General features: G+C 37.0%; 1 protein-coding gene across 4 annotated transcripts; it reads left to right on the forward strand.

Annotated features, from left to right (window-relative positions):
* Positions 1-1,664: 1,664 nt before the first annotated feature.
* On the forward strand, positions 1,665-27,126 carry LOC121857683 (calcium channel flower-like). Of its 4 annotated transcripts, none has more exons than XR_006087253.1 (6): positions 1,665-1,869; positions 6,007-6,079; positions 7,765-7,890; positions 9,349-9,456; positions 22,395-22,558; positions 25,551-27,126. XR_006087253.1 is itself a non-coding variant. In XM_042353755.1 (6 exons), the coding sequence occupies exons 1-5, from the start codon at positions 1,788-1,790 to the stop codon at positions 16,543-16,545; spliced, it is 465 nt and encodes a 154-aa protein (XP_042209689.1). In that variant the 5' UTR covers positions 1,666-1,787; the 3' UTR covers positions 16,546-16,547; positions 25,551-27,126. The 4 variants fall into 4 exon arrangements, 2 of the variants coding, with proteins under 2 accessions (XP_042209689.1, XP_042209687.1); XM_042353755.1 differs by lacking the exon at positions 22,395-22,558 and adding an exon at positions 16,470-16,547 and having other exon boundaries at positions 1,666-1,869; XR_006087254.1 differs by lacking the exon at positions 1,665-1,869 and adding an exon at positions 4,011-4,440.
* Positions 27,127-27,822: the final 696 nt, after the last annotated feature.

A 27,822-nucleotide genomic window follows, 5' to 3' on the forward strand; every position in this document is an offset into this window, starting at 1 on the left:
CGTCCCGAAGTCCCCCCTGCAACTCTTCACCTCCCTCCCAGGAGATTGTGAACACGGAAAGGGGTCGGAACAAGCACCCATCCCTGATCCTTCCCAAACAGGTTTGACGCACTTCCGCAATAATGGACGGACGGATCTCTCTACCGACCCAAAGGGCGTTTTCAAGTAGTACACCTCGACATCGTGGGACCTCTTCCATCATCCTGCGGTAGCACCTACATCTTCACCTGCATCGACCGTTTCACCAGGTGGACAGAAGCCATCCCCATGCCCAATGCTACAGCAGAGTCTGCCGTCCGCGCCTTCATGTCCGGTTGGGTTTCCCATTTCGGCCCTCCTGCAACCGTCATCACTGACCGAGGAGCCCAGTTTGAGTCACAACTCTGGCACAGCCTCCTACAGTTCCTCGTCACTTCTAGGCAACGCACTACCGCATACCACCCTCAATCCAACGGCATGGTAGAGCGGTTTCACCGGCAGCTGAAGGACGCACTCAAGGCGCAGCACGACCCTTACAGCTGGACGGATGCGCTACCCTTAGTGCTCCTCGGCATCCGTGCATCACACAAGGAGGACATGGACTGTAGCCCAGCAGATCTCACCCTAGGCGAGCCCCTTCGCCTACCCGGAGATTTCTCACTCCCTCCTGACCTCCACCAATCCACTCCTGCCGTTCGTCACGACTTACTCCAAAAGCTACAACAAGCAGTTTCTGCATTCAGAGCTACTGCTCCACGCCAGCCTCCTCGGCGCCCTGAACACATCCCTCCTGCACTACTCACTGCCGAGTATGTTTTCGTCAGGCATGATGCTCACCGCAACCCCCTCATCTCTTCCCTCATCCCGTTGTAATTTCCCCTGTAATATTTGCACCTTGGCCTGGCCTTATCTTGAACTAGGGAACAGTTAAATCTGAACAACACTATACTTTTTACTATACAAAAATGCCTGAGTACAGTACAGTACAGTACTACATTAAAGAAAAAGTATTGGAATTTTCTGGTGAAAAGGGGAGTCCGGACCTCCAGGCCCGCCCCCCCCCACCTTACTTTTATCCTCTTCACCACTGATCGCCTCGTTAGCCGCTTGCACGATCGGTCACGTCTCTGTTATGCACTGTCGGCCCTTGAATAAGTTGTCTTTAACCGCGAGGTCTTCTGCCGGGTTTGTCGCATAAAATATGTTTTGCCATTCTATCCGCACTTAACAGGGAGAGAAGTCTTACTCTACAAAGCTTTACTACCCTTCAGAATACGCATGTGTCAAGTGATATGTTTTTAGTTTAACAAATTTATTGACAAAGCTTGGAGTACAGTCTGCCTATTCCGAGTCATTCAGTCAGGTCTTGACACTGATGGTGGTATGTCATTATGACTCATTAAATTATACATTGGAGCCCAAGCGACTAACGAGCCGATCAGTGGTGCAGAGGATAAAAGTAAAAGTAAAACATTAGAATGATGATTAGATAAAGCTGTAGCAGGCACGCAGCGAAGTAATAGTCTCGTAGCAATAGGGCATTTCATTTGAATAAACTTTAGTAGTAAAACAGTCATACGATTATGAAAGCAATGTTTATACATAATAATAAAAATAGTGTCTCAAAACTATAACAAAGTGAAAGTAATGGATCTAGTAGTTGGTAATTGTTACCCCTTTGAGGCCCAGGTGTTACTCGCCGTCATTTGTTGTCAGCTGTCACCATCATCGACGAGGTCGGTCTAGTTGGCTGCTGAAATCTCCTTTAGAAGTTACATTATATTAAGAACACCAAGAAATCAGCAGATATGGCAACTCAAGCACCTCAGGTGGATCTACCGTGGTGGCAAAAATATCTTGCTCGTGGTGTAGGTTGTGGAGGAGGCATAAGTAAGTACAATATTGAACGCAAATGTTGCTGGCCCAATTTGCTTAACTCCCTTACGCCTGTCACTCAATAACTATAGGGTCACACAACCTGGCTTTGTGACACAGGATTTTTAACTCTCTTCCCCAATTAAACTCTGAGAAAAACTGATAATGAAAGCCAGAAATCCCCAATAATAATACAATGGCTGTTAGTGTCAATTTGAACATATTGTCATTATGAAGTGTTATTCTCATTTTGTAAGTAGAATGCTTTTGACAAGTACCAGTTATTTAGAATTGTGATGGTGCCAGTATTAGAAAAATCAATATGTCAGTAATCATTACATAACTTTTCAGGGCCTGGGTAATGTTAAGTACTTTCATGGGTGAGTGTTGAGTGTGTTTTGGGACTTAACAAATAAAATATTTGGTCATTTTATAGTATCACACCGGTCTTTATTTCGATATTAAAAACAGGTTTTCCTATGTATATAGAAGAGTTTCGAACGAATTTCATATTCATTTCCACCGAAAATCACGTGTTTTGTAGATAACACCCCACCACCCAACAATCATAACGGAAAAAGTTGGATTTTTTTAGAATAAATAAATTATATTCCCAACCAACCAAGAAAACCTAACCTAACCTCCCATCGGAGGCCTGGAGCCATGCGTGAGCAGGGAATCAGACCACCTCCGCCATAAGTAAACAAATCATGGCAACACTTGTGACCGAGCGAAAGTAATAATCTTGAAAAATTAATATCTCGGTTATCCTTAATTTCTGGTGGAAATATCATGGAAGGAAAATGTCTTTGAATTGTGTAAACATTATGAGATACATATTTTTAATACGGAAATAAAGACCGGTGTGATACTTTAAATTCGCCAAATATTTGGGTGATTATCAAGAAGTTCAGTGTCACTTTAACTGCAGAATATTACTCTACCTGACAAAAGAAAGGTTGCATTTGCAATCATTGAGGTTCATGCATAAATTTCAGGTGAGGACAACCAAAAAACTGAAGAACTCTATTATTTTTCCCAATTGTTTTAATTTTTGTTTAATGCTACATTGTCAAGTAATGCCTTCATTCCATTCACTAGAGCAGGGGTTCTCAACCGGAAACTGATTCGGGAGCAAGAGATATGTTCGATGAGAAATCAATCACAGAATTTTGGCCCTTGATGTGCGATTCCTACCCAAAAGTGGCAGAAAGAGCTATCCGTGCATTGCTTCCGTTTGTGTCGACATATCTTTGTGAGTCAGGCTTTTCAACTCTGTTGCAAATTAAAACGAAGCAACGTAGTAGATTAGAGGTAGAAAATGACCTGCATTGTGCCCTTTCAAGCACTCCTCCGCGTATCCCAGAATTGGCGAAGAAAAAACAATCACAGGTTTCTCATTGACTGTAATCTTCATCTGAATAAAATTAATTACAAATTTACAATATCCTGGTATTCTATTGAACTTTTTGTTTATTGCATTATGCTTCAGTTTGGTCTGTTAAGTAATTCATTATAAATATAAAAAACTATTTTACTTTTATTCAAGTTTTATAAATCCATCAACATTTTCAATTGGCATTTAATTTGTAAAACTCCACTATAAAAATAATCCATGTAAAATTGTAAATGTATATGTACTAATTTGGAAAAAATAAAGGATTTTCAGTATTATATGCATATTATTTGGAATGCACTTTTTGAGGCAGACAATCTTGGAAAGGAGGGGGGAATGACATTCTGACATATGGTGAAAGGGGTGCATGGGGCAAACAAGGTTGAGAACCACTGCACTAGAGTCATTTGCTGGGTTAATATTTAGAAGTTGCCAACACCTACTTATATATTGAGTCTTATACAGGGAGAAAGAGAAAAACTATGAATAATTTATTCTACAATGTTTCTGTCGGAAATTAACATTTTTTGAGTATTTTGACCAATAAAATTACCAACAATGTTAGTTGTTCAAAGCAGCCAGGGCTTTGAAGTAGAAGGAAAATGTGGGGTAATATACTTAAAAGAACACCAAGCAAACCTTTGAAGGTAAAATTATCATTTCAGTCATCCACCTATTTGGAAGTTGAAATTATGTTTTTCCAATGGTTTTTGATGTGTTTTGAATAATTTTATGATTCTACTACAAATCACTACTGTTTGAGCTACCCCTCCCTCCTCCCTTATCTAACGATAAGGGGTTTGGGTGGGGGAAAATCACAAAAGTAGCCATTTGTGATAGAAATGAAGGTCAGAATCATTCAAAACACATCAAAAACCATTGGAAAAACATAATTTCAGCCTAACCTAAATCTAACTTAGATTTTATCGGAAATTAATCATTTGTGGAAGAAATGCTACGGAAGAAACGAGTCCTAGAATTGTTTAAACTACTGATTGCAAAACTTAAAATCCCAAAATTTGCAGGATGACCAAAATGATGATACCTGGTAATACACCCCTTTGAAAACCTTATCTAATGTCTCCTAACTTTTCAAAATGCTAAGACTCACTTTTCTGTTTATGGATCTCTCCTCATCTGAGCACCGAAAACAACGCCATCACCTACTAAACAGTGAAAACACGAATAAGGTAAACTTTTTTTATAGTTTTAGGATTTTTAAAGGTTAGAAAATGTTAGGTCAGGTTTTCAAAAGTTTGTTTAGTGTTTTTTTTTTTTAGCATTTTACCCGACATTTTCTCTCTACTTCCAAGCACTGCCTACTTTAAAAAATGTAATATTGTTGGCAATTTTATCGATTAAAATACTCATAAAATATAAATTCCCGATGGAAACGTTATAGAATACAGGTGCTCCTCTACTTAAGAACGTTCAACTTGCAAACTTTCAGAGATACAAACATCATCACTGAGGGAGGTTACCTGCCAGAACAGGTGTTTAATGTGGACGAGACTGAATTATTTTGAAGAAAATTCCAGATAGAACAAACATTACCTAAGAGGAGAAGAGTGAGCCAGGTTTTAAGGCTGTATTAAAGGGTATAGCTGTACTAAATATCCGTAATCTTTTCATTTTTTACAATATGTTCGGTATCTACAGGAGTAAAGTTGGACTTATAAACAAGCCTCAGGAACGTAACTTGTTCGTAAGTAGGGGAGCACCTGTAATTTGTTTAATCTCTTTTTCCTTATATAAGACTCAATATATAAGTAGGTGTTGGCAACTAATAAATATTTACCATTTGCTGGAGTGCCAAATTAAAACAAAATGTTAATGAATTACCAGTACAGTATAATTATGATATACATACAGTAAACCCTCGATAACTCAGCACATAAGGGGCTCTGGCCTTGCCGAGTTAGCCCACTTCCCTGCTCCTACAAAAATACAACAATAAAAATTATTGACCCACATATGTGCACAGTACATGTAATTACTAAATTTAAAAAAATAACACCAGCACTGCAGGTGAAGAATGAAGCATCATAGTAGGTGACACATGCATGATAAGTGAAGCAGAGGTATGATAGATAACACAGAGGCATGGTAGGTGATGCAGGTGGCCAGATATGCTGAGATTTCTTGAGTTATACATTACGAGACCATATCCTTGCCGAGTTATATGAAATTCCGAGTTATCAAATGCCAAGTTATCGGGGGTTTACTGTATGTGTTTTATTTTAGCAACGCCATCCAAGCTTGAATTTGAATAAAAATTTGTGGAATGGTTTCATTCTGATAAATTGAGACTTAGTTCAGTGATGATCGGTTTTCACTTGTTGGAGCGTCAGAGGTGCTTCAGTAAACAACTACTGGAGAGGTACAGTATACTGTACAGTATATCATGGGGCTGCTTGCTGCTGAGGCCAAGTTTTAAGAACTTGCATTGCCTTGTTTTCCTTATATCAATGATTATTGCAACTTCTATAAGGAAAAATAAAATTCTGAAGGATGAAGGGATTTGTGTTGTCACTTCATAGTCAGCAACTCACTGGGTTAAAATTTTAGGTTTGAGTTTTGTTAAGAGCAAGTCTTATTTTAGGAACAATTCTGAATACAATACAGGTATTGAATTTGCTGAACTTCTTTACATCTTTAGTGTATTAATTGAAGTTACCCAAAATATTAAGCAACACTGTACTGTACATCACCACATCCTTCTCACAGCTTTGAACATTATTACTTTTGTTTTTCAGTTGCCATGGGTCTTGGAGTATTCAACTGTGTCACTATTACTCCTTGGTGCATTGTTGCTGGAATTTGGCAGATGTAAGTACTGTATTGCAACTTGAGGTTATCAGTAAAGATGAGCTCTCTTCATATACTGGTACCAAGTTTTAACAGTTAAGATAATCATAATTATTTTACCTTGGATGGATGAATATGAGTTTTTAGATTTATATGATAATGATTGTATTATAAATCAAATTTTGTGTTTATTTTAGTGGTACCCTGTACCTGTAGTGAGATTGTGTAATAAGTTCATTGTACTGTAGGGTACTTCTATCTCAGTAGGTAGGAACTAGTAGAGGAATATTAAGACATGAACCACTAAATAGTCATGATCATGTCTGTGCTTGTTGTAATGTGACTTTTTTTTGTTAATGAGCTGAAGTTTTATTTACCAATGTTCTTTGAGGGATAGTACCTGGTAGGTGCACAGTATTATATACTGTACTGTGAAACAAACTTGAAAATCCAGATCTCATAAGTGACTGAGTGAATGATGTTCAGTTGTTCATATTGTTTGAGTTCATTAAATCATTTATACTTTTGTGTCCCTGACTGGTGATTTATTTTTTATTTTTCGTACATAAGAGATATTAGACATCCATGCTACGTAGGTAAGGAGAAACTTACAATATTTTGGGGGCTAATGGAGAGAGAAAAATAGGGGTTGTCTGAGGGTAACGAGTGTCCCAACTGTCAGCCTGCTATTATGAGAAGCAATCCTGCTATGGGCTGAGAGAGAAAAGGGGATTTCAGGATCAACCCTGTGGTTTTACATGCACATCTTGAACACCCTTTAGTGTGGTTTACACAAGAGTGACAGGACTAAAAACTAAAGTTCCTCCACAGTGAAAAAATTATACGGTACTTGGTCCCATGGGCCTAACAGCCCATTGGAAAAATGCAGATACAGTACAGTACACTATTATAAGCCAATTTTCAATAAAGAAGTTAGCAGCATGGCTGGTATTGTGCCTGACTACTTTCACATACCCAACTCCAAAGTTAAGTGATTATTCTCAGCTTGGTGAACTGGAGGTGCCATGGGCATGAACCAGCAACCCCAAGGTCATGAGGTGATTCAGTAAGCAACTGTACCCTTTCTTTACGGTAGCTATACTTAATTGGAGAGGCTTTAATTACTTAGGTCACTTAATTGTTTTGTGTGTGTTTGTATTGGAAAGAAGAGAAGGTATTGCATGTGTACTTGCATACTGTACTGAGATCACTTGAAGATTTCTTTTTATATTTTAATATAATTTTTGCCACTTATCAGCTCACTAGCCGTTAGGGTGCTCTATCCAGTGTTAGTACAAGAGGAAAATGGGGACCGGGAAACCTCTGATGCTTGGTAGGGTCACACTGGTTAACCCTTTTTGCGTGTGTCCGGGCCGAGGCTAAAACCCTTGAATGGTTGTGAGAGTTAAGCACATTACTGCTGTACCACCAGCATCCTTCTGACTGAAAATGGCTAGTTATTATGTTACATTATTAAAAAATTATATATGTGCATGGATTATGCCCAACAACCCAAACAAGAGGATCACGCCAAAACTTAAGTACTATAAACCCATATAGCTACTGTAGTTTATGGAAAGTTGTCAAGTGAAATACTGATTTGTCCGTGATGGATACTTCTGTATTTATGAATTACAATGTGCAACCTGTTTTCTCAGAGTCAAGAATTGTTTCATAATCTTTTATTACTTAATATCTCTTCACAGGTTAGCAGCTTTCATTGTAATCTCTGCCGAGGCCCCATGCTGCTGTATGTTTATTGAGTTTGTTCAGAAATACTCGATTTGGGTAGAGGGAAGACCACAATGGCAAAAAGCTGTCCTCTATATTGTGTAAGTGAAAAATGTATGTTTGTTTGTTAAGATGATGTTAGTTGAGATTACATGCTATTAGTACTGTAATGTACTGTACGTACACTATTTTGTTTGTGCTGAAGGTTTAGGTATGGTATGTCTATGAAATCTATGTTATGTCCTGAATTTTTTTCATTAGTACACAGACTAAATGTTTGTTATGTTTAGCATGATTGATATTTTTAGGGAGTAGTCTCATGAGTTGCAGTCACTCAGTACTGTATGAACATGTAACTGTAAATCAGTGTGGGAGAAACAAAGGCATCTCCCATGTTACGGAAGGAATGCGTTCTTGAAAAATTTTCTGTAAAGTGAAATTCTGTAATTCAAATTTTTTTTGGGTAATTACAGTACTGTATTGACAACATACCCGTCGCCGATTTTTCATAGAAAATGAATTTTAAAATGCCGCAATCTCACTGTGTTTTGCAGTGGACACTGTCGTAGTTTGGGCAAATATGTTAAAAGGTGGTTATTTTTATATACCTAACCTAACCTTAGTTGATAAGAAACACAAGTGGCTAAAGCATTGTTATAAGACCACACCAACATAACCAAAGAAACCTACTTAACCTTATCTAACTGGCAATTAAACAGAAACAAATTACTATGATATGGTGTAATTTTACATGCTTTGTGGCCGAGAGAAGCCACTTGGACTGAGTGGCTCGTAAACATACACTGAGCGGAGGACAAAATTGAGCGCCTTATTAATTTATTGCAGTGAAAGATGAAGCAGTGCCACTAGTGCGAGCTTAGGGCCTAAATTAGGCTGTGACGAGTATCTTGTCAATATTAACCCAAATTTTTTCCATTGAAACCAATAATAAAAAATTACAAATGGAAAAAACCTTTTTAAACACATTAAGTGGAAAATCCTATATTTTATGATAAAATATGATGATAATACACAAAAGATTTTAATTTAACTCACCTGAAATGATGATGTTGATTTCTGCTTGAGGTGATAGTGGCTGTGGGAACTGGGAGGCAGAGGCAAACCAAGAGAGTGTAAAGCTTGCACATTACTAACTCTTAGATATAAACAAGACTGGCATTTTGGGTATGCCACATATCCATGCTTGCTGGTACAGTAAACAAAAGTGTATGAAAATACAGAATTTTTGTTTTAATTTTGAGGATTTTTCAATTTTGTGTTAACGATCTTGAAAATTTCCATAAGGGCAAATCGTCATATGTCCCACATTTAGTGGTCCTAATTTAATAAATTCGTCCAAAGGGCAAATTTCTGTACCCTGAATGTCTGTAATGCAGGGATGCCTGCACATGAGCTCATGCCCATAAGGGAGTGATTCTTTTTAAAAGTGCCTGATACTAGGGATAGATAAAAATACTCTGTATTGCAATCCTTGATTTTAACTACTGGTATGTGTGTCTTTGTGAACATTATTTTTAATTAAATGTTTAATATTTCAGCTTGTCTCTACCGGCCATCATTATGTGTCCTGGGCTGTCAACTGTGTTTGGGTCTGGGCTCCTCTTCTTGTGTGGTGTCCTGTATGGTATGATGGCTCTTGGCAAAAAGTGAGTACAGTACAGTCTTTGAGTATCTAGTATTGTCCTAATTAATATTTTAATATTTTAGCATTTGAACTGAAGTGAAGCCACATCTATTGTAAGGGTGTCTCCATGACTGTAAGATTAAATCCAAATATTTCGATGATATACAGTACTGTACGTATGATGAAGTCGATGTGTGTGTTTAATTATGTGAAAATGAAACTGCTCATTAGTTAAGATTTAGTTATCATTACTGCATTACTATTTCTTTTCACTTTCAAGTCTTTTCTGGCTAAAATAAAGGATAGTTGGAATCAAATGAAAATAAATTCATTCTTCCATTATTCTCGGTTATGTTTTCATTCTTGCTGCTGTTATAGATGTGTTCTCAAATTAGTGTTGTAAACAGTTAGTAGTGAACAAATATAAGAAATTGAAGGATGGAATGGACTTGAAGGGTATCAGTGTGAATTTGACTAAAAAAAACTAATTAACATGTTGAAAATTGGCCATGTGTTGTCTGTTAAAAATACGTTATGCAGTAATTCAGTAATGTGCAGTGAGTGTGGAAAGTGGGTACACAAGAAGTACAGTGGAGTAAATGGTAGAATGTAGGATGTTACTGACTTTAAATGTGCTGTATATGCAGTTAATCATGTGGGTTAGGAAGGCTGGGAAATCTTGACATTGGAGATATATTCTTGGATTGTGCCAATGAGTTCTGCTAATTGGGTGACATGATCAATGCTGGAGGTGGTGCCAAAATTAGCTTAATTACAAGAGTCAGAAGTGGCTTGAGTAAGTTTTGGGAGCGTTTGGCTTTATTGACAAATAAGAGGACCTTCTCTTTGCCAGCATAGAAATGTGTTGTTGCATAGCAATGGATCATGGGCAATAAAAGACTTCAGTGAGCTAATGTGATGTTGAGAGATAGGAAGTCTGCTCAGAGATAAGAGAGCAGCTGGGTATTTAGAATATTGATGGGGTCTTGTGTAGAAGTCGGCCAAGATGGTTCGGGCATGTGGAGAGAGTGGAGACCAATTGGGTGTGAATGTGGAAGGGAGGAGAGTTATGGGTAAGCCAAGAATGACAAAGGAGAGTTTGTGAGGAATGACCTCAGAGATAAAAACCTATTAAGAGAAGCTGCAAGAGACCAAACCCGCACAAGTAAGGAAAATGGCTTTAGAATGGCGATGATGATGTACTCCTCAATATCCATCTGTGTTACTTCTTTTGCTTCACTCAAGCCAGCATCATTCACCAGCAGCACAGTCTTCACCAAAAATTTCTCTTATCATTTACAAATACCTGTAGTTAGTATATGCCATTGTTTCTGGGATGTCCATCTTCTTCACTTCTAGTGTCTCCCATCCCATCCTTTCAACTCATCCTTTTGGTTTCCTCTATCCTTCCTGCTCTCCATTTTTTGAATTACTGTTTATTTTGCATTATTTTATCAATGTGCCACACACACACACACACACACACACACACACACTCACTCACTCACTCACTCACTCACTCACTCACTCACTCACTCACTCACTCTTTTACTTTTATGTTACCTGTATATTATTTGTCAATCAAATGATCCATTCTCCAATTATGTAACTGTATATTTTCAGCCTTCCGGCTGCCATGCCCTTTCAATAAACCGTTAATTATTATTATAATTATTATTATTATTATTATTATTAAACACACACATCTATCTTTCTTAAAAATTTGTTTTGTAATAATGCTCATTATTGTGGTAGATATTTTTTTACTATATAAAAAAGGAGAAGTATTATCTATAAAACAATTCCAAAGTTGTGTGTGTGACCATGTGACATGCAACATTTTTGTTCTTTCTTCAAGTTTAGTGCACAGTGAATGAGAGTGGCTTACACTGATTTCTATTCACCGCCGGTTTTGAATGTTTCCCAGAATTGTGCATTTATTTCCTTTGTGTCTACTGTTTTTAACTTATATTTTACCCATAATGCCTGGAAAAAGACATGTAATTGATATTGCTGTTGATGTGGCAAAGCAATTCAGGAAAATCATGATGTGAAAGTGCAGTTCATAAGACATGTGGAGACAGGTGAGTACCAAGTTGATAATGGTAGTATAGGTAGCTTGAGTTTGCCTTTGTCAGTGAAGATGAGATTAGGGATTCTGCCTGATTCACTTTTGCATTATCAATAACCAAGACATTGTTCAGGAGTAATGACTGGAGAAGACAGAAGGCCAGTTTGGCTACACGTAGGAGTGTAGAATTGAGTTAGGTTTGATAGCCACCGGCCATAGTGGTCAGTCCTACGGAAGCTCCAGCAGAATGTGTTGGTGAGTATGTAACTTAATTAATGTTTAATTTCCATCAATATTGGAAATTATTTCTGTAATCAGCAAATTCATCATATTGTATTAATCTTAATTATTATCACATATCTCATTTATTGTTACAACGTATTTCAATGGAGTGTTTTACACTATTGTAATATCAGTGCTTGTGACTCCTGATCCTGAGGTGGAAGTTTTGTCTGTAACTGATTAGAGTGTGTGCTGTTATCTGGTGTTATGTAATCTTTTGGATTGGCCAAACCCAAGGTTACCCAACTTGTGTTTTATGGAGAGTTGAAGATGGTGTCCTGAATCTAAACTGGACAAAACATAAACCACCATAACTTGTATGTAAGATAATTTTGAATTTCAATATCAGTTGTATTCAAAACTACCATACATGTTCATCCACAAGCCATTGCCTTTATCAGTTTGATTATCATCATTGTTTTTATATTTATCATTAGATGCTATCAGTGTATCCAGTGGCTGAACTTCCATGTTTGTCACTGACAGTGGTGCCAAATTTAGTTGTAGGAAAAAAGGGTACCCGGTAACCTCATTTGATGACTGGGATTAATTCAGCAAATGTGTTTGACATTAAAGGATTTAGAATAATAGCAAATACATCAGTAAATAAGTTAGTTGTATGCTTATAGAATACGTAATCTAACAATTTGCAAAATGACAACTCAGAAGCAGAATGAGTTAGCCTCGTCCTGTATTTTGATAGGTTGAGTGGCTAGTTCAATTCACCCCACGGCAAATTTTGGCCAACCAACCCTGCTTAGTCAAGGGATTGAACCTACATCTCTTGGGGTGGAGATTTAGAGCACTGCCAACTAAGCTATATTACCCCATTGACAGAGGACTATACTCGTAGTAGTATTGTAACTTAAAATCAAGAGACCCATTGATCTTGCTGTACTTTTAATTTTTTCTGGTTATGAAAATTGTAATTACAGTGATATCCCCATTAGCCGGAACAATTGGTGCAGAGCACTTCTGGGAATGAGAGATTTCTGGGTAACGAGACGACTCTCTCAAAGCCGGAAACGAATCCCTCATTCCTGGAATTTCCGGGTAATGGAAAAATGTTCTCGGAAGTAACAGAAATTGCCCATTACATCATCTCTCGAACCCGGAAAAAAATCCCTCATCCCCAGAAAATTTTTCTTGGAATTTCCAGCAAATGCGCCTGATTTGCATCTCTCAAACCCGGAAAAAACTCTTCCATCCCCGGAATTTTCTCGGAATGTTCCGGAAAATTTGCTCCTCGGAAAATCGTTCCCAAAGCCGTAATTTTCCGGAAAATTTTGGCTTTGGGAACGATTTTCCGAGAAAATTTCAATTCCGGCTTTTTTTTTCGGGAATTAGCCCACCCAGGCACAGGTCAAACGACCCACAACGGGGCCTGGGGGCAAAAAAAAAAAAGAACAGAAAGAAATTGAAAATAGAGAAGAAAAAGGTTATACTGTACTGTGTTAATCTACACCACGAAGATGCCGGAAAACCAGTTTTTTAAAGTGAGACAGATTGTATAAGTATGGAAACACAGAAGAAGGCAGAGCATTCCACAGTTTGGCTGTGTGAGGAAAGAATGAGGTACTATAACGGTTTATTCTCGTGTGACCGACATCCACAGAGAAACAGTGGGCACTGCGGGCAAGACGTTTGTTACGAGCCCACGGCCTTGCCGTTGGTACACAAGATGCCAAATCCACCGAACATTGCCCGTTAAAGTACCTGTAAAAGAGAGAGAGTGAAGCAACATTGCGGCAAAGAGAAAGTGAAGAGAGATTGTCGACTAAAGGATGAGAGTTAGTAAGACGAACTGCCTTTGATTCTGCCCTATCTAACAGTTGGACAGAAGAGCCACCCCAGATATGAGAGCGGTACTCCAAGTTGGGATGAATGAATCCCTTATATAATTGGAGCAACTGCTCAGGAGTGAAGTAGCTACGGCATCTGTACAGCATTCCCAACTTTCGGGCGGTAGCTTTAGCTATATTAAGAATGTGTGATTTCCAGGACATATTGGAGGAAATGGTGAGGCCTAACATATTTATTTCAGAGTTTGGCAGGATGATAGCGTCCTGAAATGTAATTGGTGGGAGATTGTCTAATTTAGAAAGTGTAATTGGTAAATATTGAGTTTTATTTCTATTGAACTTAACCAAGTTTCTACCTCCCCATTCAGAGATGCTGCACAGATCCTCATTGATAAAATTAATGATATGAGCTCTAGAAACAGATCTAGTTTGAGAGTTAGGAGGAAGGGGAAAATGTGAAGAAGAGTGAAGAGTAGAATCATCAGCGTAAGAATGGATAGAATTAGTTGTAGTGTGAAGTAAATCATTGATAAAAAGAAGGAAGAGAGTAGGTGAAAGAACAGAACCCTGTGGGACACCACTATTGATAGAGAAAGAACGAGAGATCGATCCCTCGACAACAACTGCCATGGATTGGTTCTCAAGGAAGCTAGAGATTAGAAAAGAAAGTGGGGGAGAGAAACCAAAAGAGGGAAGTTTAGATAGCAAAGACTTGTGCCATACCCTGTCAAATGCTTTGGAGATGTCGAGGGCCACGACGAAAGTTTCCCCATAATCCCTAAGAGAGTTCCGGGTTTGAGGGATTCCGGCTGATGGAGATACACTGTATTACTGTACTTTAAACATTTCAATGTTTGATCATAAATGTCAATTGATAGCATTTGTAATGATATACAGTATAAGAGAAGTCACAATGCAAGGTTAAAGAAAATGCTGTTCATAGTTATACAGTTTGCATTAGTAGATATATAGGGGGACCTACTCTCATCCATTGCCTAAGCCTGCACTTATATTACTGTTTTACCCGAGACCATTAGTGACATCCACTGATAACTCTTCATCGTAAGTCATTGTTTGGTTTAACTCGTCTAACTCCAAATTTATGACAGATGTAACTAAAATTTGACTTTTAAACTTTCTCCATTATAAATGTTACTTGTACTGTACAGTACTTATAGAGATGAGATTTTTCCGATCATGAAGTTGAAAATGAAAGTGGGTGAGGTCGAACGCATACATATTTGCTTACCAATCCAAGTGTGTTGAACAATTTTGTTTTGTAATACTGTTAGTACAGTAGTGTAACTATTTTGTGTAACTGTTGCCATTAATATTTGACTTGATTATGAATGAAGATATCATAGTAGGGGTATTCTTAGCATTCAGGTTATAAACATTTTATAATTTATTCCACTTTATCTGTGAAGGTAATAGTACATATATTTTTGGGGGGTAAATCATCACCTTGTGAGAGATGTGATGGGAAGAAAAGTGTAATTAAGGGGCACAGCCCATTTTTGCATATATTTTTTTATTTACTTTATTGAGTAGCCTTGACAACACTAATGATATTAAACATTGATCATGTAAATAGAATTGGTGAACCTTCTGTGAACACTGTGTACTGTGTACTGTACTGTACTGTGGAAATGATTTACAAAAATTATAATATATTTCTTGTGGTCTGGATTATAATTATAATTTGGGGTATACAGTAACACCTTGATAACTCGGTATGTATGGGGCTTTAGCCCATATACTGTACGTGTACATGTAATTAGAAAAAATAAAATAAAAATAACTAATCAGCACTGCAGGCAAAGAAAAAAGCATCATAGTAGGTGACAGACACATGGTAGGTAACACAGAGGCATGGTAGGTGACACAGGTGGGGGAAGTGATGGAGGGGGACGCTAAGTATACAGTAAACATTGCGGCTTTTGCACAGTATACTGTACTAATGTAATTAGTTCATTTTATAAAATGAAGAATTTGATTTTCACTTAAACACTAGAGTACATTATTTTCACTCAAACAGTACAGGTATTTTCACTTAAACACTATGTTAACACAAAAAGATGACAATGAACAGTGTATAATCACTCGCTGTCGGATGACAGCAAGATATGTGGCACTTATGGGGAAATACTGTGTAGGAAACTGGCACTGCTGGAAGTGGTATCTTGTCGCAATTCTCTTTTATGTCGTAAGATGTGCTGGACTTGATCCCAAACTCCTCACACACCACACGCATGGATGCCCTAACATCAACTCGGTCTAGCACTTCTTTCTTCTCCTGAAGACTCAGGGACTTGAGCTTCATGCCCTTCCTATAGAGCTTTGAAGGTGCAGATGACATATCAGTGATGTTTGATGAGGAGAGGACAAGCAGAGAACAAAGTGTGGAGAGATAGGCAATGCACACCCGACCGCAGCAATAACAAGTGCCAGACTGACCCAAGCGTGGAGAGCGACGCTACGTCGTGGCGTCACTGTTACCCATGCGGCAAATTATTCCGAGATTTTCGAAGATAATTTTATATAACTCGGCATGTCCCAAGTTATTTTATAAATTCGAGACCATATCTGTGCTGAATTATGTGAAATTCTGAGATATCGAATGCCAAGTTATCAAGGGTTTACTGTAATGAGATGATTACTTATTTCCTCCATTGAGTCAGTGTAAAAGGCAATCTTGTGGGGAGTGTATTTAGTATGGACAGTAGAAATATTAGGTCACAATTTAGTACTCATGACTAGTTTTTAGAACAGTATTACTTTATAAAAAAAACCCAGAATAATGGATATTTTAATTTTCAGAAAAAAAAAAGAGTTTACAGTAAAATAAGGAAACATAACAATACAAATTTTGATTTCCAGTGGAAAGAGTCTTGGTCCAATTAAAACGCCACCAGCATCTACTGATTTGCAGGGGGTTACCACTAGTGCCATATAAAGGTGCTTTCAACAAAGCACCTTCTTTTCTAGAATAGTCAAAATATTAGTATTGGTATTGTTATGTTGTATGTGCTAATGTGCTTGTAAGTAATACATACAGGTGTAATGTTGGTGTAATGTACGTAAAACCCTGCTTGCTCATTTATGTTTTTTTATCTTTTTCTCTTCTCTTTATTTTTGAAAATTAAGTATAAAAAACATTAATCCTGCAAAAACATATCCACTGAAAGAGGTTGGGTCCAGTGTTAAGATAAATTTATTTGAAAGGAAAACATAAATTAAGAGTGAAATGTGGGCACATGACCTCAATTTTCAGATAGGTTTGTCAACATAATACTGATCTGAAAATTATTTTCATGCATGAGGGGCTTTTTTTTTTTATCAAAGGCAGCTTAATGCAGTCAGTGACCAAGATTAACTTAACATTATTAAATATTTTGCCTGTTTAGATAAAGTCAAGTCAGGTCAAGTACAGTACAGTATTCAAAGGTTATACAATAACATAAACAACCACAGCTTGAGATTAATTGTCAAACTTGGCCTTTCATCTTTAAATGTGATAAAAACTCTTTGCTGGTTGTGGTTTTGAGACTGAAAAATGCCTTTGTCCTAGAAAAAACCCGGAAAAGACTTGCAAATGAAACTGCTGAAAATGCAGGAGCCCTGATTGTAATTGGTAAAAATGCAGGTATATAATACGTGAACCACACAGTAGCAAAGTATAAATAATGGTTGCCCCTCGTGTAATGAGGAGGGCCACCTAGGCGTGAATTTGTTTAAGGTGTAGAAGCTGTCGCCAACACAACAACCACACCCTGAGTTAACGAGTTGCATGACCCAGTATCAGGGCTTAGTCCAAGAATACCGAACAACTTACCAACTGCACTGTCTAACCATCACCCCAGAGCATGATCCGTAAATCGATTGACATCCAGGTTCCCAATTACTGCTGGGTAGACAGAGGCAAATGGCATAAAGAAACTTGCCTGCAGGTTTACCATGCCTGGGGATCGAACTCGAGTCCGTTCGCTTGCGAGGTGAGCATGTTGACCATTACAACACAGGTCGCCATAAGCTATGTATAGCATAGTAGGGTAAGGCAGTTCCCAGGTGAGAATTCTAAAGAACAATAAAAGAATTTGATACAAGGTACTTAAGGCAGAAAGACTGATAGAGAAAACTTTGAAGGAACAGAGGGATTTATTATAAAAGATGGTCTTACCTACCAGTAATTGCATTTCACAATCAGTTAGGTGGAGCAATATAATTCATAATTATCATAAGGTCAAAAACTTAAAAGGGAATAAACTTTCTTCATGTTAAGAGTTCACACATACCTTGCATGTGTGATAAATGTAATGGTATACATGTGTTTAAGCAAAGCCATATTTATTTTTTAAAGCCTACCTTGGTAAGTCAAAAGGCTGAAGCAAACTCAACTCCCAGCACTCTATTTCCCAGCATTCATTAACCATGCTACCTATCTTTATTATGTTATTTAACAATTGTGCTACTTCTAACGTTTGTTTGCAATCTCGACAAAAAAAGGCTGCTAAAACTTTTAGGGAATCTAAATGAAAGTTTAATACAACTGCCATTTGCATAGATGCTGGCTGCTTGACCTCAACAGTTGCCATAGTAATGCAGCCCAGCTGAGATGCTGCTTCTGCCAACTGTCTGGCAACCCTCCCCCACACACACACACACACTGCTCCTCTGCTAACTCGTGCACAAAGAAATGTTTATTCCTTTTTGTGTTTGACGTTATGATAATTATTCCATGGCAATAATACTGCCATCGATGTTAACGGATGCAAATGAAAAGAAAATTATCTGTCAGTCTTCACTTACCCTATATTTGTAGATTTAAAGTGGCATGTACAGTGTACAGTTCTAAATATTGCAACATACAGAAAATCTAGGGGTATGGTAGGCAAGCCCACAAGCATGACCTGGGTATCTATTGTTTACTGTAAATGACCCACAGAATTACGTGAAATTTAATCCCTCAAAAACAGACTTGCGTATATACTACAGTACTGTACAGTAATTTGCTCCTGTACGCTTTGTGTAAAAATTTGATCATAAAAACTTGAGCTATACTCAAGTATACTGTAAACTGTAAATACAGGTAAAGATAAATATAGAAGCACCAACCATAAGAAGTGAGCTGTGGCAGTTGTAAACAATGTTGTTGATTATCATGGGTTACAGTGGCGCCCCACTGGACAGCTGGCCAAGCGGCAGTTTCACAAACTAAAACTGGGGCCGCCAGATACAAATCGTGCTGAACCCTTGAAGCTGCCAAACTATTGGATCCCAAACTATATGGAGGTTCAACCTGAAGTACTGTAAGAAGATTTAAGTTTTGCGGAAAGCAAGATGTACTCGTATCATCCAAGGGCAGGCACCTTCACTAAGCTCATAAAACAAGGTGAAGATACCTGTTCGAGTTACACAAATCCCTTCAAGTTTCCAAGTCGTACGTTTACTGTGCGTATTACATTTCCTACCATTTAGATGTTACGCATTTCTTGGGCAAACACCGATCCTGATCATAGCAAATACAGACCTCAGAACATAGAGAAATGAAGTAAATAATACCATGAGAAGTTCATGGATGTAGATATTTTGAGTCTAAAACCATCAGGTAGTACTCAAAATATCCTTTAGAAAGCTCTGGAAGCAAGGCTCGCCACCACCTATCACCTTTAAGTCCTCTGCCAATATGTGTGTTGTTGAGAAATTGATACCAAGCTTTTATGATGAATGTGCAACTTGTGCAAGGAAAAAAAGGTGAAATTAATTAGTCAATTTTTGTTATGATCTAGTACATTACACTACTCAGACAGAGGACTGCCATAACCTTACATTCCAAGGATTTTATATGATTATAAAAAGTGTTAAAGTTAAATTTCTTGACTTTCCTGGCCAGTAGAAAGCTATCAAATTTCCTGACCAAGTGTAAAGTTTTTATACTTCCTGACTTAAGAAATATATTTTTCCTGACTTTTCATGATTGTAAGAACTATTGTTACAGTATTGATGGATTTGGCAGAATCCCTTTTCTACATTCATGAGGGTTTTTTTTTTTCGGGAATTAACCCACCCAAGTACAGTTCACTGACCCAAATTTGGGCCTGGGGTGTGAAAATATAATAATAATAATAATAATAATAATAATAACAAATAAAAATAGATAAAAACTATAAAAAAATAATAACCGTAAATAAATACAAAAACGAAAAAAGAAATCAAGAGTGAGAAATGATATACAGTACAGTATGTACTCATTTGTTGTGTTGTCAGTAGTAGTAAAAGAAACAATTGAAACCCTGCAATTGTGTGTAAATGAGGCAGAAAGTCAGTTCAGTAACCTGGGACTTGGTCACAATTTTTGTAGTGCCATATGGCAGCAGGGTCTACCATTAGACTTTTTTTTTTTTTTTTTTTTTTTTAATATATATGGGGATTAGCCCACCCAGACACAGGTCACTGACCCACATCGGGGCCTGGGAGGCGAAAATGTAATAATAATAATAATAATAAATAATAGTCATAATAATTCATAATAAATAAATTTTATGATAAAACAAACAAAAATTAAATAATAAAATAATGATGATAATAATACAGTAACTAATAATAATAATATTAATAATAAAGAACTATAAATACAAAAATGCAAAAAAAGATCAAAAGTGAGAAATGATATATGTATGTTGTGTTGTCAATGGTAAGAGAAACAATTGAGACCCTGCAATTGCGTGTAAATGAAGCAGAAAGTCAGATCAGCAACCTGGGACTTGGTCACAATTTTTGTGATGCCATATGGCAGCAGGGTCTACCATTAGACAACACATTATGCTTCCATTATCTTCCCAGGTGGTAGTACCTCCATGTTTGATGGCTGTCTACTACCTACTAATGGTTTAAATGGTTGATATAGTTAAAACTCAAGCTGTGACCAATATCAACCTGGTGTTCACTTGCCTCCACACATCTTATGACCTGCATTTTCACATTTGTACTGATACTTTTCCTTGACTGCTTGGCCACATTACCGGTAATATCACTTATAGGCCTTTTCCAGATACAATATTGTGGATCAAGTGTAAGTTTGAGAGTTAGTACCATTGTGGAGTAAACAGACGTCTGTGGGAGTGGGAAGCATTCAAAACTTGTTGGCTGTGTGCTCGGCATGATTCACATAAAAGAGGAGAACATTGCAAGTTATATGTAATTGGTCTGCAAATTTAAAAAAAAATTTCATGGAGTTTAACTGATTATTTTATTTTTTTGTAGTCAAAATTTTCTCTAGAACAGTAAGCGTCTCTCTCTCTCTCTCTCTCATATAAATGTGCAAGTCATACTGGGGGTGTAGGACAGTAAACAATGCCCCCATCTGGCAGCTGGGAGATGAATTATATGAACACTCATCTTATCTCATCATATTTCACTTGAAAATCATGGGTTGGAAGCAAAGGTTGCTCTTTAGTGACATTTTTTTTTTAAATAACATTATCTACCTAAACAGCACATATCACAACAGTTGCAGCCATCATCTTGATTTCAGAGTTTACTAGCCATTTTGGAATTATCCCCAGCTGCCTACCTCAGAGTCTTTTCCAGTTTAATGCAGGTTGGCTGGAAATGACTAAATACACACATACACATTCTCCCTTCATTCACTGTCTTTCTTTTATTCTTACTGCTGTGAAAGAGAATATTTGCTGTGGTACTTCCCTACCTCAACAAAGCTAAAAGTCAAGTTTATCCCTGTTGCTTCCCATAAGCCAGAAGCACAACAGCAGTAAGTCCATCCCCAAAAGTAACTCATTTACAAACACTGCTGATTCCTAGATGCTCATCGACATAACTTTTATTGATCCTTTGCCGTTACTTACATCTCCATGTGGGTCTTCCTCTCCTACCAGCATCCTCAGGTTGATACACCATTTACTAATCTTCCACTTCTCATTTTCTTAATACTGTGCAGTACAGTACAGTACATGATCTCCAGTTTGAGAATGCCAAATCTGAAAACTTCCAAAATTTTAATGCCCACACATTAAAATATACTAAAATGGCATTTGAGTTTCTGAAGATTGCTTCTCCATTTTTCATGCAAGGTTGTTGCCCTCTTGTCAGTGCCTCGCATTTTTAATATAAGGTGGTTGGCTTTGTGCTTTTCTCACATATCTCCATGGTAATTACGTTTATTGTGACATTACAATGGCATCCAACACATGTCCAAACGTCAGTGCTGTGTGTACTGGTGTGAAGAGGGAGTGTGTTCATTATGCAGAAAGTTGAAAGTCAACATAAATTAGATAAGGGTAAGTTGGTGCATAACATGAAGGAACATTATGGTGTTGATAACTACTAGGTGACATATCAAGAAGTCACATGAAAAGCTGATAAATTTTATGCTGAGAGTGATGTAAATAAGAACATTGCTGAATGTAAATCCGTGTATTAATATCAGCTGATTTTTATAGCCTTTTGTGTGAAAAGTTCAATAATTATTATCTGAAAATACCCCATATTTGAATACTGTACTACTCAGACCAAAGAAATTTGGACTGGAGATCGTGTACTGTATGTATGCCCATATCGTCTGAGTACTGTACATAATGTAAACTTGGGAAATTAAAGAAAGGCAAAGGATGAAATAAGCAAAAGGCCCTTTTAAGATCAAGGGGCTCAACACAGTTCTGATTTTGAGTAATCTTGTAGTGTCTGCTGTTGCAATTACTTATTCATGTACACCATCTTTCAAAACTTAATTCTTTCAAGACTATTTCTTCTTTTTTTTTTTCACTAAATAACAATAATGTGTATTAGGGGAAGTCGGGAGGATATGATCGCTGCAGCTCAGCAAAACACTGGGCCGGTCAACTCTCAAAGTGCCATCTTGGTGGACGACCCTGAGGCCTGGCGATCCACTTGAACCAGCTAACAGTTTTATAACAAGCACCATCGATCGTTTTGATAACAACCACTTACATGTTGGTTTCTGGTTTTCTTCTTATAGTGTAGGCATGTGTAGTAGTCAATAGAATGTCCAAATTATGCTTATTGAAAGTTTGAGCATTATGTCGTGCATGTATATACTGTACTGTATACCTTTACTACCATCTTGCTGTATTTTTTTAATTTTGCAGTACCTGTGTCTACCATGGGCTAATATTATTTAAAATTTGCGTGTATTTTTATAAGTTACTTAATAGGTACAGTTAATAGATTTTTTATTAGATAATAAGTTCAATTTGATCATTTTGTTTTATAGAAATTGATACACAATTAATCACTTGGTCATCTCTGCCCCTGTATTGAACACATGACTTGTTTGTTGAGCAGATTCATTTTAACAGCTGATTCATGAAGATGCTGGGTGAATATATTAATCTTGAATAAATTATATTTGTGCAGTAAAGAAGAATCTAGATAAAGGTACTGTAAAGTTACATGTTTAGTACATGTATATTAGTAAAGTGTTCAGATTGAATTAGTGTTAATTAGGCTGGGTTTTTGCTGGTGAACACTCACTTTTATGGATTTTTATTGAGAGCTTCATATATTAAGACTTAACACCTACCCCACCATCCCAGGGAAAAAGGGAATACCGTACTGTGCAGTGTCTACTTTCTCCAAGTCGCTTCCAAATCATACACTGTGCACCCACACTTTGGACTCCCAGCACTTAGATTAGGTTTGGGCAAACTCAAATACAGTGACTGATGCTGTCTGTTAACCCAGTTTTTATGTGGTCATTAGCCCTTTCATAGATTTTTTTTCTCTGAAGTGTGGTGTTAATTTATAAATTATTTTGATTGCTGCAAATTAAGGGGCTATTGATATGTTTACCCAGTATTTTTACAAATTATCTGCATCAGCATGATACATGTTGAAAGTGTCAGTACTTGATGGTGGTTTTTAATTAAAAATAAACCGAGTGTGTGTATATACATGTATACCTGTAGTGGAGGTCCAGTTTGGTTGTGTTTCTAATATGAAATTTAAAACAAACCGATGGTTTATCACTACATATCCCTAACAGAGTTATGATATTTTTACAAAAGAATGGAGGGTACTGTACCCTGTATATGAAATTTCGTATTCTAAGCACACCTGCGAGGTCCCCTGTGCCAAGAAAGCATGATTGATGTTTATTTTGCTTAACTTGATATAGTGTTGAATTTTGTATTTATAACTTAGAGCTGAACACTAAAGAATATTTATTTATTGATGATACTGTACTTGTTCTTGAATAATTAGGAAAATCTTGTTAATCATTTAGATTTGCAGCGTATCCTAACTTACTGGCTATTATTCAAATGACTAATTATAAGTACAGTACTGTACTGTAATAAGGGTGAGTTTTATGTACTGTGGCTTTAAGCACACTGAGTAGACATTTGCACAAATTGTGATTTTTTTTTTAAATACTATTTATTTTAATTCAATTCTGCCTTAACAGTTTTTCCTATTAATCTCTAGAAGTTTAATGAAAATAAGTGAAGTACAGTGACCCCTCCGTTAACGAACTCAATCCGTTCCAGAAGGTCGTTCGTTAACCGAAAAGTTCGTTAACCGAAACCATTGTTTCAATGGGTTTTTGGGTAATTGGTTCCAGCTCACCGAAAATTTCCTAAATTCAACAAAACTGGTAGAAAAGTTCACTTACTTTGAGGTGTGTATGTAGAAGGCTCCTGGATGATGATGATGATGGGATTTAGAATGGGGGTGGAGGAGAAGGAAGAAGAGAAGGCATTGGGGTGGAAGAGAAGTCACCCCATGGTGCCATTTCACCCATAAAATTTTAGCTCTCTGGTGTAATTCAAGATTATTTTCTTTAAATCAACACTGCACTGCATTATATATTGTCAATATGTAAAATATATTTCAAAATGACCAATAATTTGCTTGGAAACACAGAAAAAAGCATTTAGTTGAAGAGAGTCTCAAGCAAGATGTTACCTCCAGTGAAAACAGAGAGAGACTAACTCCTGTTTGCTGTGTTAAGAGGCTGGATGCCGCGCATTAAACTAGTCACTTTACCTTCAATTATGTTCAATAATTGTTAAAATGACTAAAAAATTGAATATTAAACTTTTAAAATTATTGAATAGTATAAACTTCTTGATATTTACTAAAATAGTAAGGAATTTAAGCCCTAGAACCGATTAATGTATTGGCGGACTGATACTAAAGCTGGTTGCCCGGTCAGTGCAAGCGAAAACATGTTGAGGTCGGTTCGTAAGAAGTTCGTTAAGCGAATTTTTTTTCGTTAACCGAATTGAAGATCCTTATGGAAGGCAGATCGTTAATCGAAATTACGTTAACTGAGGTGTTCGTTAAACGAGGGGTCACTGTACTGTATTGGATATTATTATTATTATTTTTTTAACTGCAGATCTCATTTAATAGCAGTTCAGATATTGGTAATGGATGACTTTTAGTCATTGGTAATAAGATATACCTGTACAGTCTCTCCTCGACTTACAACGGGGTTCCGTCCTGACGACCAGGTCGTAAGTCGAATTGGTCGTTAGTCGAAAAGGCGAAAATAATACATAGAAATTCTAAAATGGGTGTCTATTTTTCTTCTCAGCACCACAAGAACTCTCACTTTTACACTTGCCAGCCATTTTAAAGGGAATTACAAACGAAAATTTTGTCAGTACATAGTGCGACCACTAACGTCGGGACTCAAAAATACGTATAATGTGAAAAATATTTTATACGACCATGGCCGTCGTATTATCCGGGTTGTCGTAAGTCGAATATGTCGTAAGTCTAGGAGAGACTGTTTGTATTACAGGGTATACAAATACCTGTGACAAGAATTCCTTACGTCACTGGATGTAAGTATTGTACTGTGCTACATTGCCATTATTCCCTATAAAGGACTGAAAGGCTGTGGTGTCGTCAGATAAGATGATACTTATGGATGAACCAACAAGTTCCATATAGTACTGAACCACTTTTCTCCTACAGAGGCTCCCGGGAAGACATGATAGCAGCTGCTCAGAATTCAACACGACAAAACTCCATGAAGAACTCTTTGGTGGATGGAGCATCTCCCTTATCTGCTTAAACTACAGTATCACACCCCCTTCCAGCTCGTCCAGGAGCAGTGATTGTGTTGCATTTGTTGTTGTTGTGGTTAGGATGTTTGGGAGTTTGAAATATGAATTTTTTTTTATAAATTAGACCAGTATTTTGAAAAGGCTTGATAATAGTTTCATACAAATGTGAATAATGTCCCACATTGCTACTAAACCTGAATTGCAGTTAATACCAGGAGAAGACCGTACTGCATTACTATATACGGTAATAATAATTTAAACCATATAAGGGAGAGTTATAGACATTAATAACAACTTTTTTTTATTACAGATTTAATGATCTTGTTCTGTTTTTAGCATTCTTTGTATTAATGATTTTTCCATTTGTTTATATATGTTAAGAATACAGTACAGTATATCATTAGTATTTGTCTTGTAATCATGCATACACACTACCTGTACCATGTATTTGTCAGTTCTCGCTCTCCCTGTTTTCTTTGTTTAATATCCTTGTTAATGACTTGGTAAAAGATATTTATACCTGTATTTGTATCAGAGGGCACATTACACCAACTCCTGTTTCATAGGATACTTGGAACAATTGTTCCTTGCAGTTTACAAAAGTACAGTATCACTCTGACAGCCATTTTCATAAGGTTATGTAGTTTTCTGCTCTTTGGTTATTTAATTTTGTAGATAAGATTATAAAATTAATGGGATCACTGCTGAGAATGCACAGACTAGGACATGGTGAGAGTCAGTATTATCACTGGTACCTCTGCCAGGTTAATGTGGATAAGGAATAATGGAAATATAATTTGACCACCAAGCTAACAATTAAAGGAAGTCACTAGTCCTAGGGTCTTGGCATACACTGACCCCAGTGTTTTATGTAAACACCATTTTATAAAATTAATTTTAAGAAATAACTTGATGGATATGTTATTCCCAGTACTAGGGAACATACACAAACTATATTTTGTAAACTGAAGTCTATTTCATTATTACTACCAATCATGTGAAATGCTGTTAACTTTAAAGTTTGCAATAAAAAATGATGGCCAGCTTCAGTATTAAGATATATATTTTGATTTTATATTCAGTGCGGTAATTAATGTTTTCTACCTTAAACAACTATTTGTGCACAACAGATTTCATAGAATCTAGATGAACGATTTTGTGAATTAAACCTCTCAGGGTACATAATTTCAGCGGGAACGAAATCCAATTTGAGTTTTTTCATTCATGAAGAAAATAAATTGAATGCTCCTGATTTTTTAATCATAATTTGACTCGGCGAGCATGTGGTATTATGTATTTCAAATGTGTCAGATCATATTACCTAATAAAATTTAAATTTTCTTGATATATTAGATCAGCATGATAGGGGATCTGATCTCTCTAACACTAAAAATATATCTTTAAAGAACTGAGTCATTATCACAATACAGCATAGTTATATGGTTCCAGCAAATTGAAGTGATTTAACAAAATATGATGTGCAGTATTGCAACCCACATGTTTAAAGAATAAAGGAAGGGTATATTTCAAGTTAAGTGGTCTGAAAAAATTACTGAGGGAAGATGCAACTCTCACCTCTGTATAAACAATTAATTTAGTCATTTTATGTGAAGTGGTACCATCGCTGTTTTATGGACATTTTCCACGCTTACCGTGATTACCTGATGGCATGGCTTCCTGGTTGCCGTCAGGCAGATACGAAGCAAGTTATATGGCTGATACCCTTCCTATTACCAACCCATTTTTACAGAATGTGAACTAGACATTATAGTATATAGACTTTCAAATGCCCTTTTACCTGGCAAGGCAGGGTCACAACTCCTTAAGGTAGTGACCATAATCAAAACAAGCTTAAGTTACCTGCCTACCTAATACAAAGATAGGTTTTGAACCAATTCCTGTACCATATAGGTTTTGAACCATTTCCTGTACCATCAACTTGGTGTTGGTGATTATGGTCACTGAAATGTTAAATGCCCAAACAGGGAAAAGAAAAAAAAAATTCTTGAGAGAAAAAAGGTGAGATACTGTACAGGGATGCGTTTTGGCAATCGGGATGCAGTCTTGAAAAGCTGATCACTAAGTGGTTTGATTGCTGAGCAAACAGAAATTAGAAATAATATCTTAAACGAGGGATAACGAGAAATAATATCCGTGGAGATGGCACGTAATTGTGTAGT

Source organism: Homarus americanus, unplaced genomic scaffold, assembly GCF_018991925.1.
Source record: "Homarus americanus isolate GMGI-L3 unplaced genomic scaffold, GMGI_Hamer_2.0 scaffold16712, whole genome shotgun sequence".
Classification (NCBI taxonomy): Eukaryota; Metazoa; Arthropoda; class Malacostraca; order Decapoda; family Nephropidae; genus Homarus; species Homarus americanus.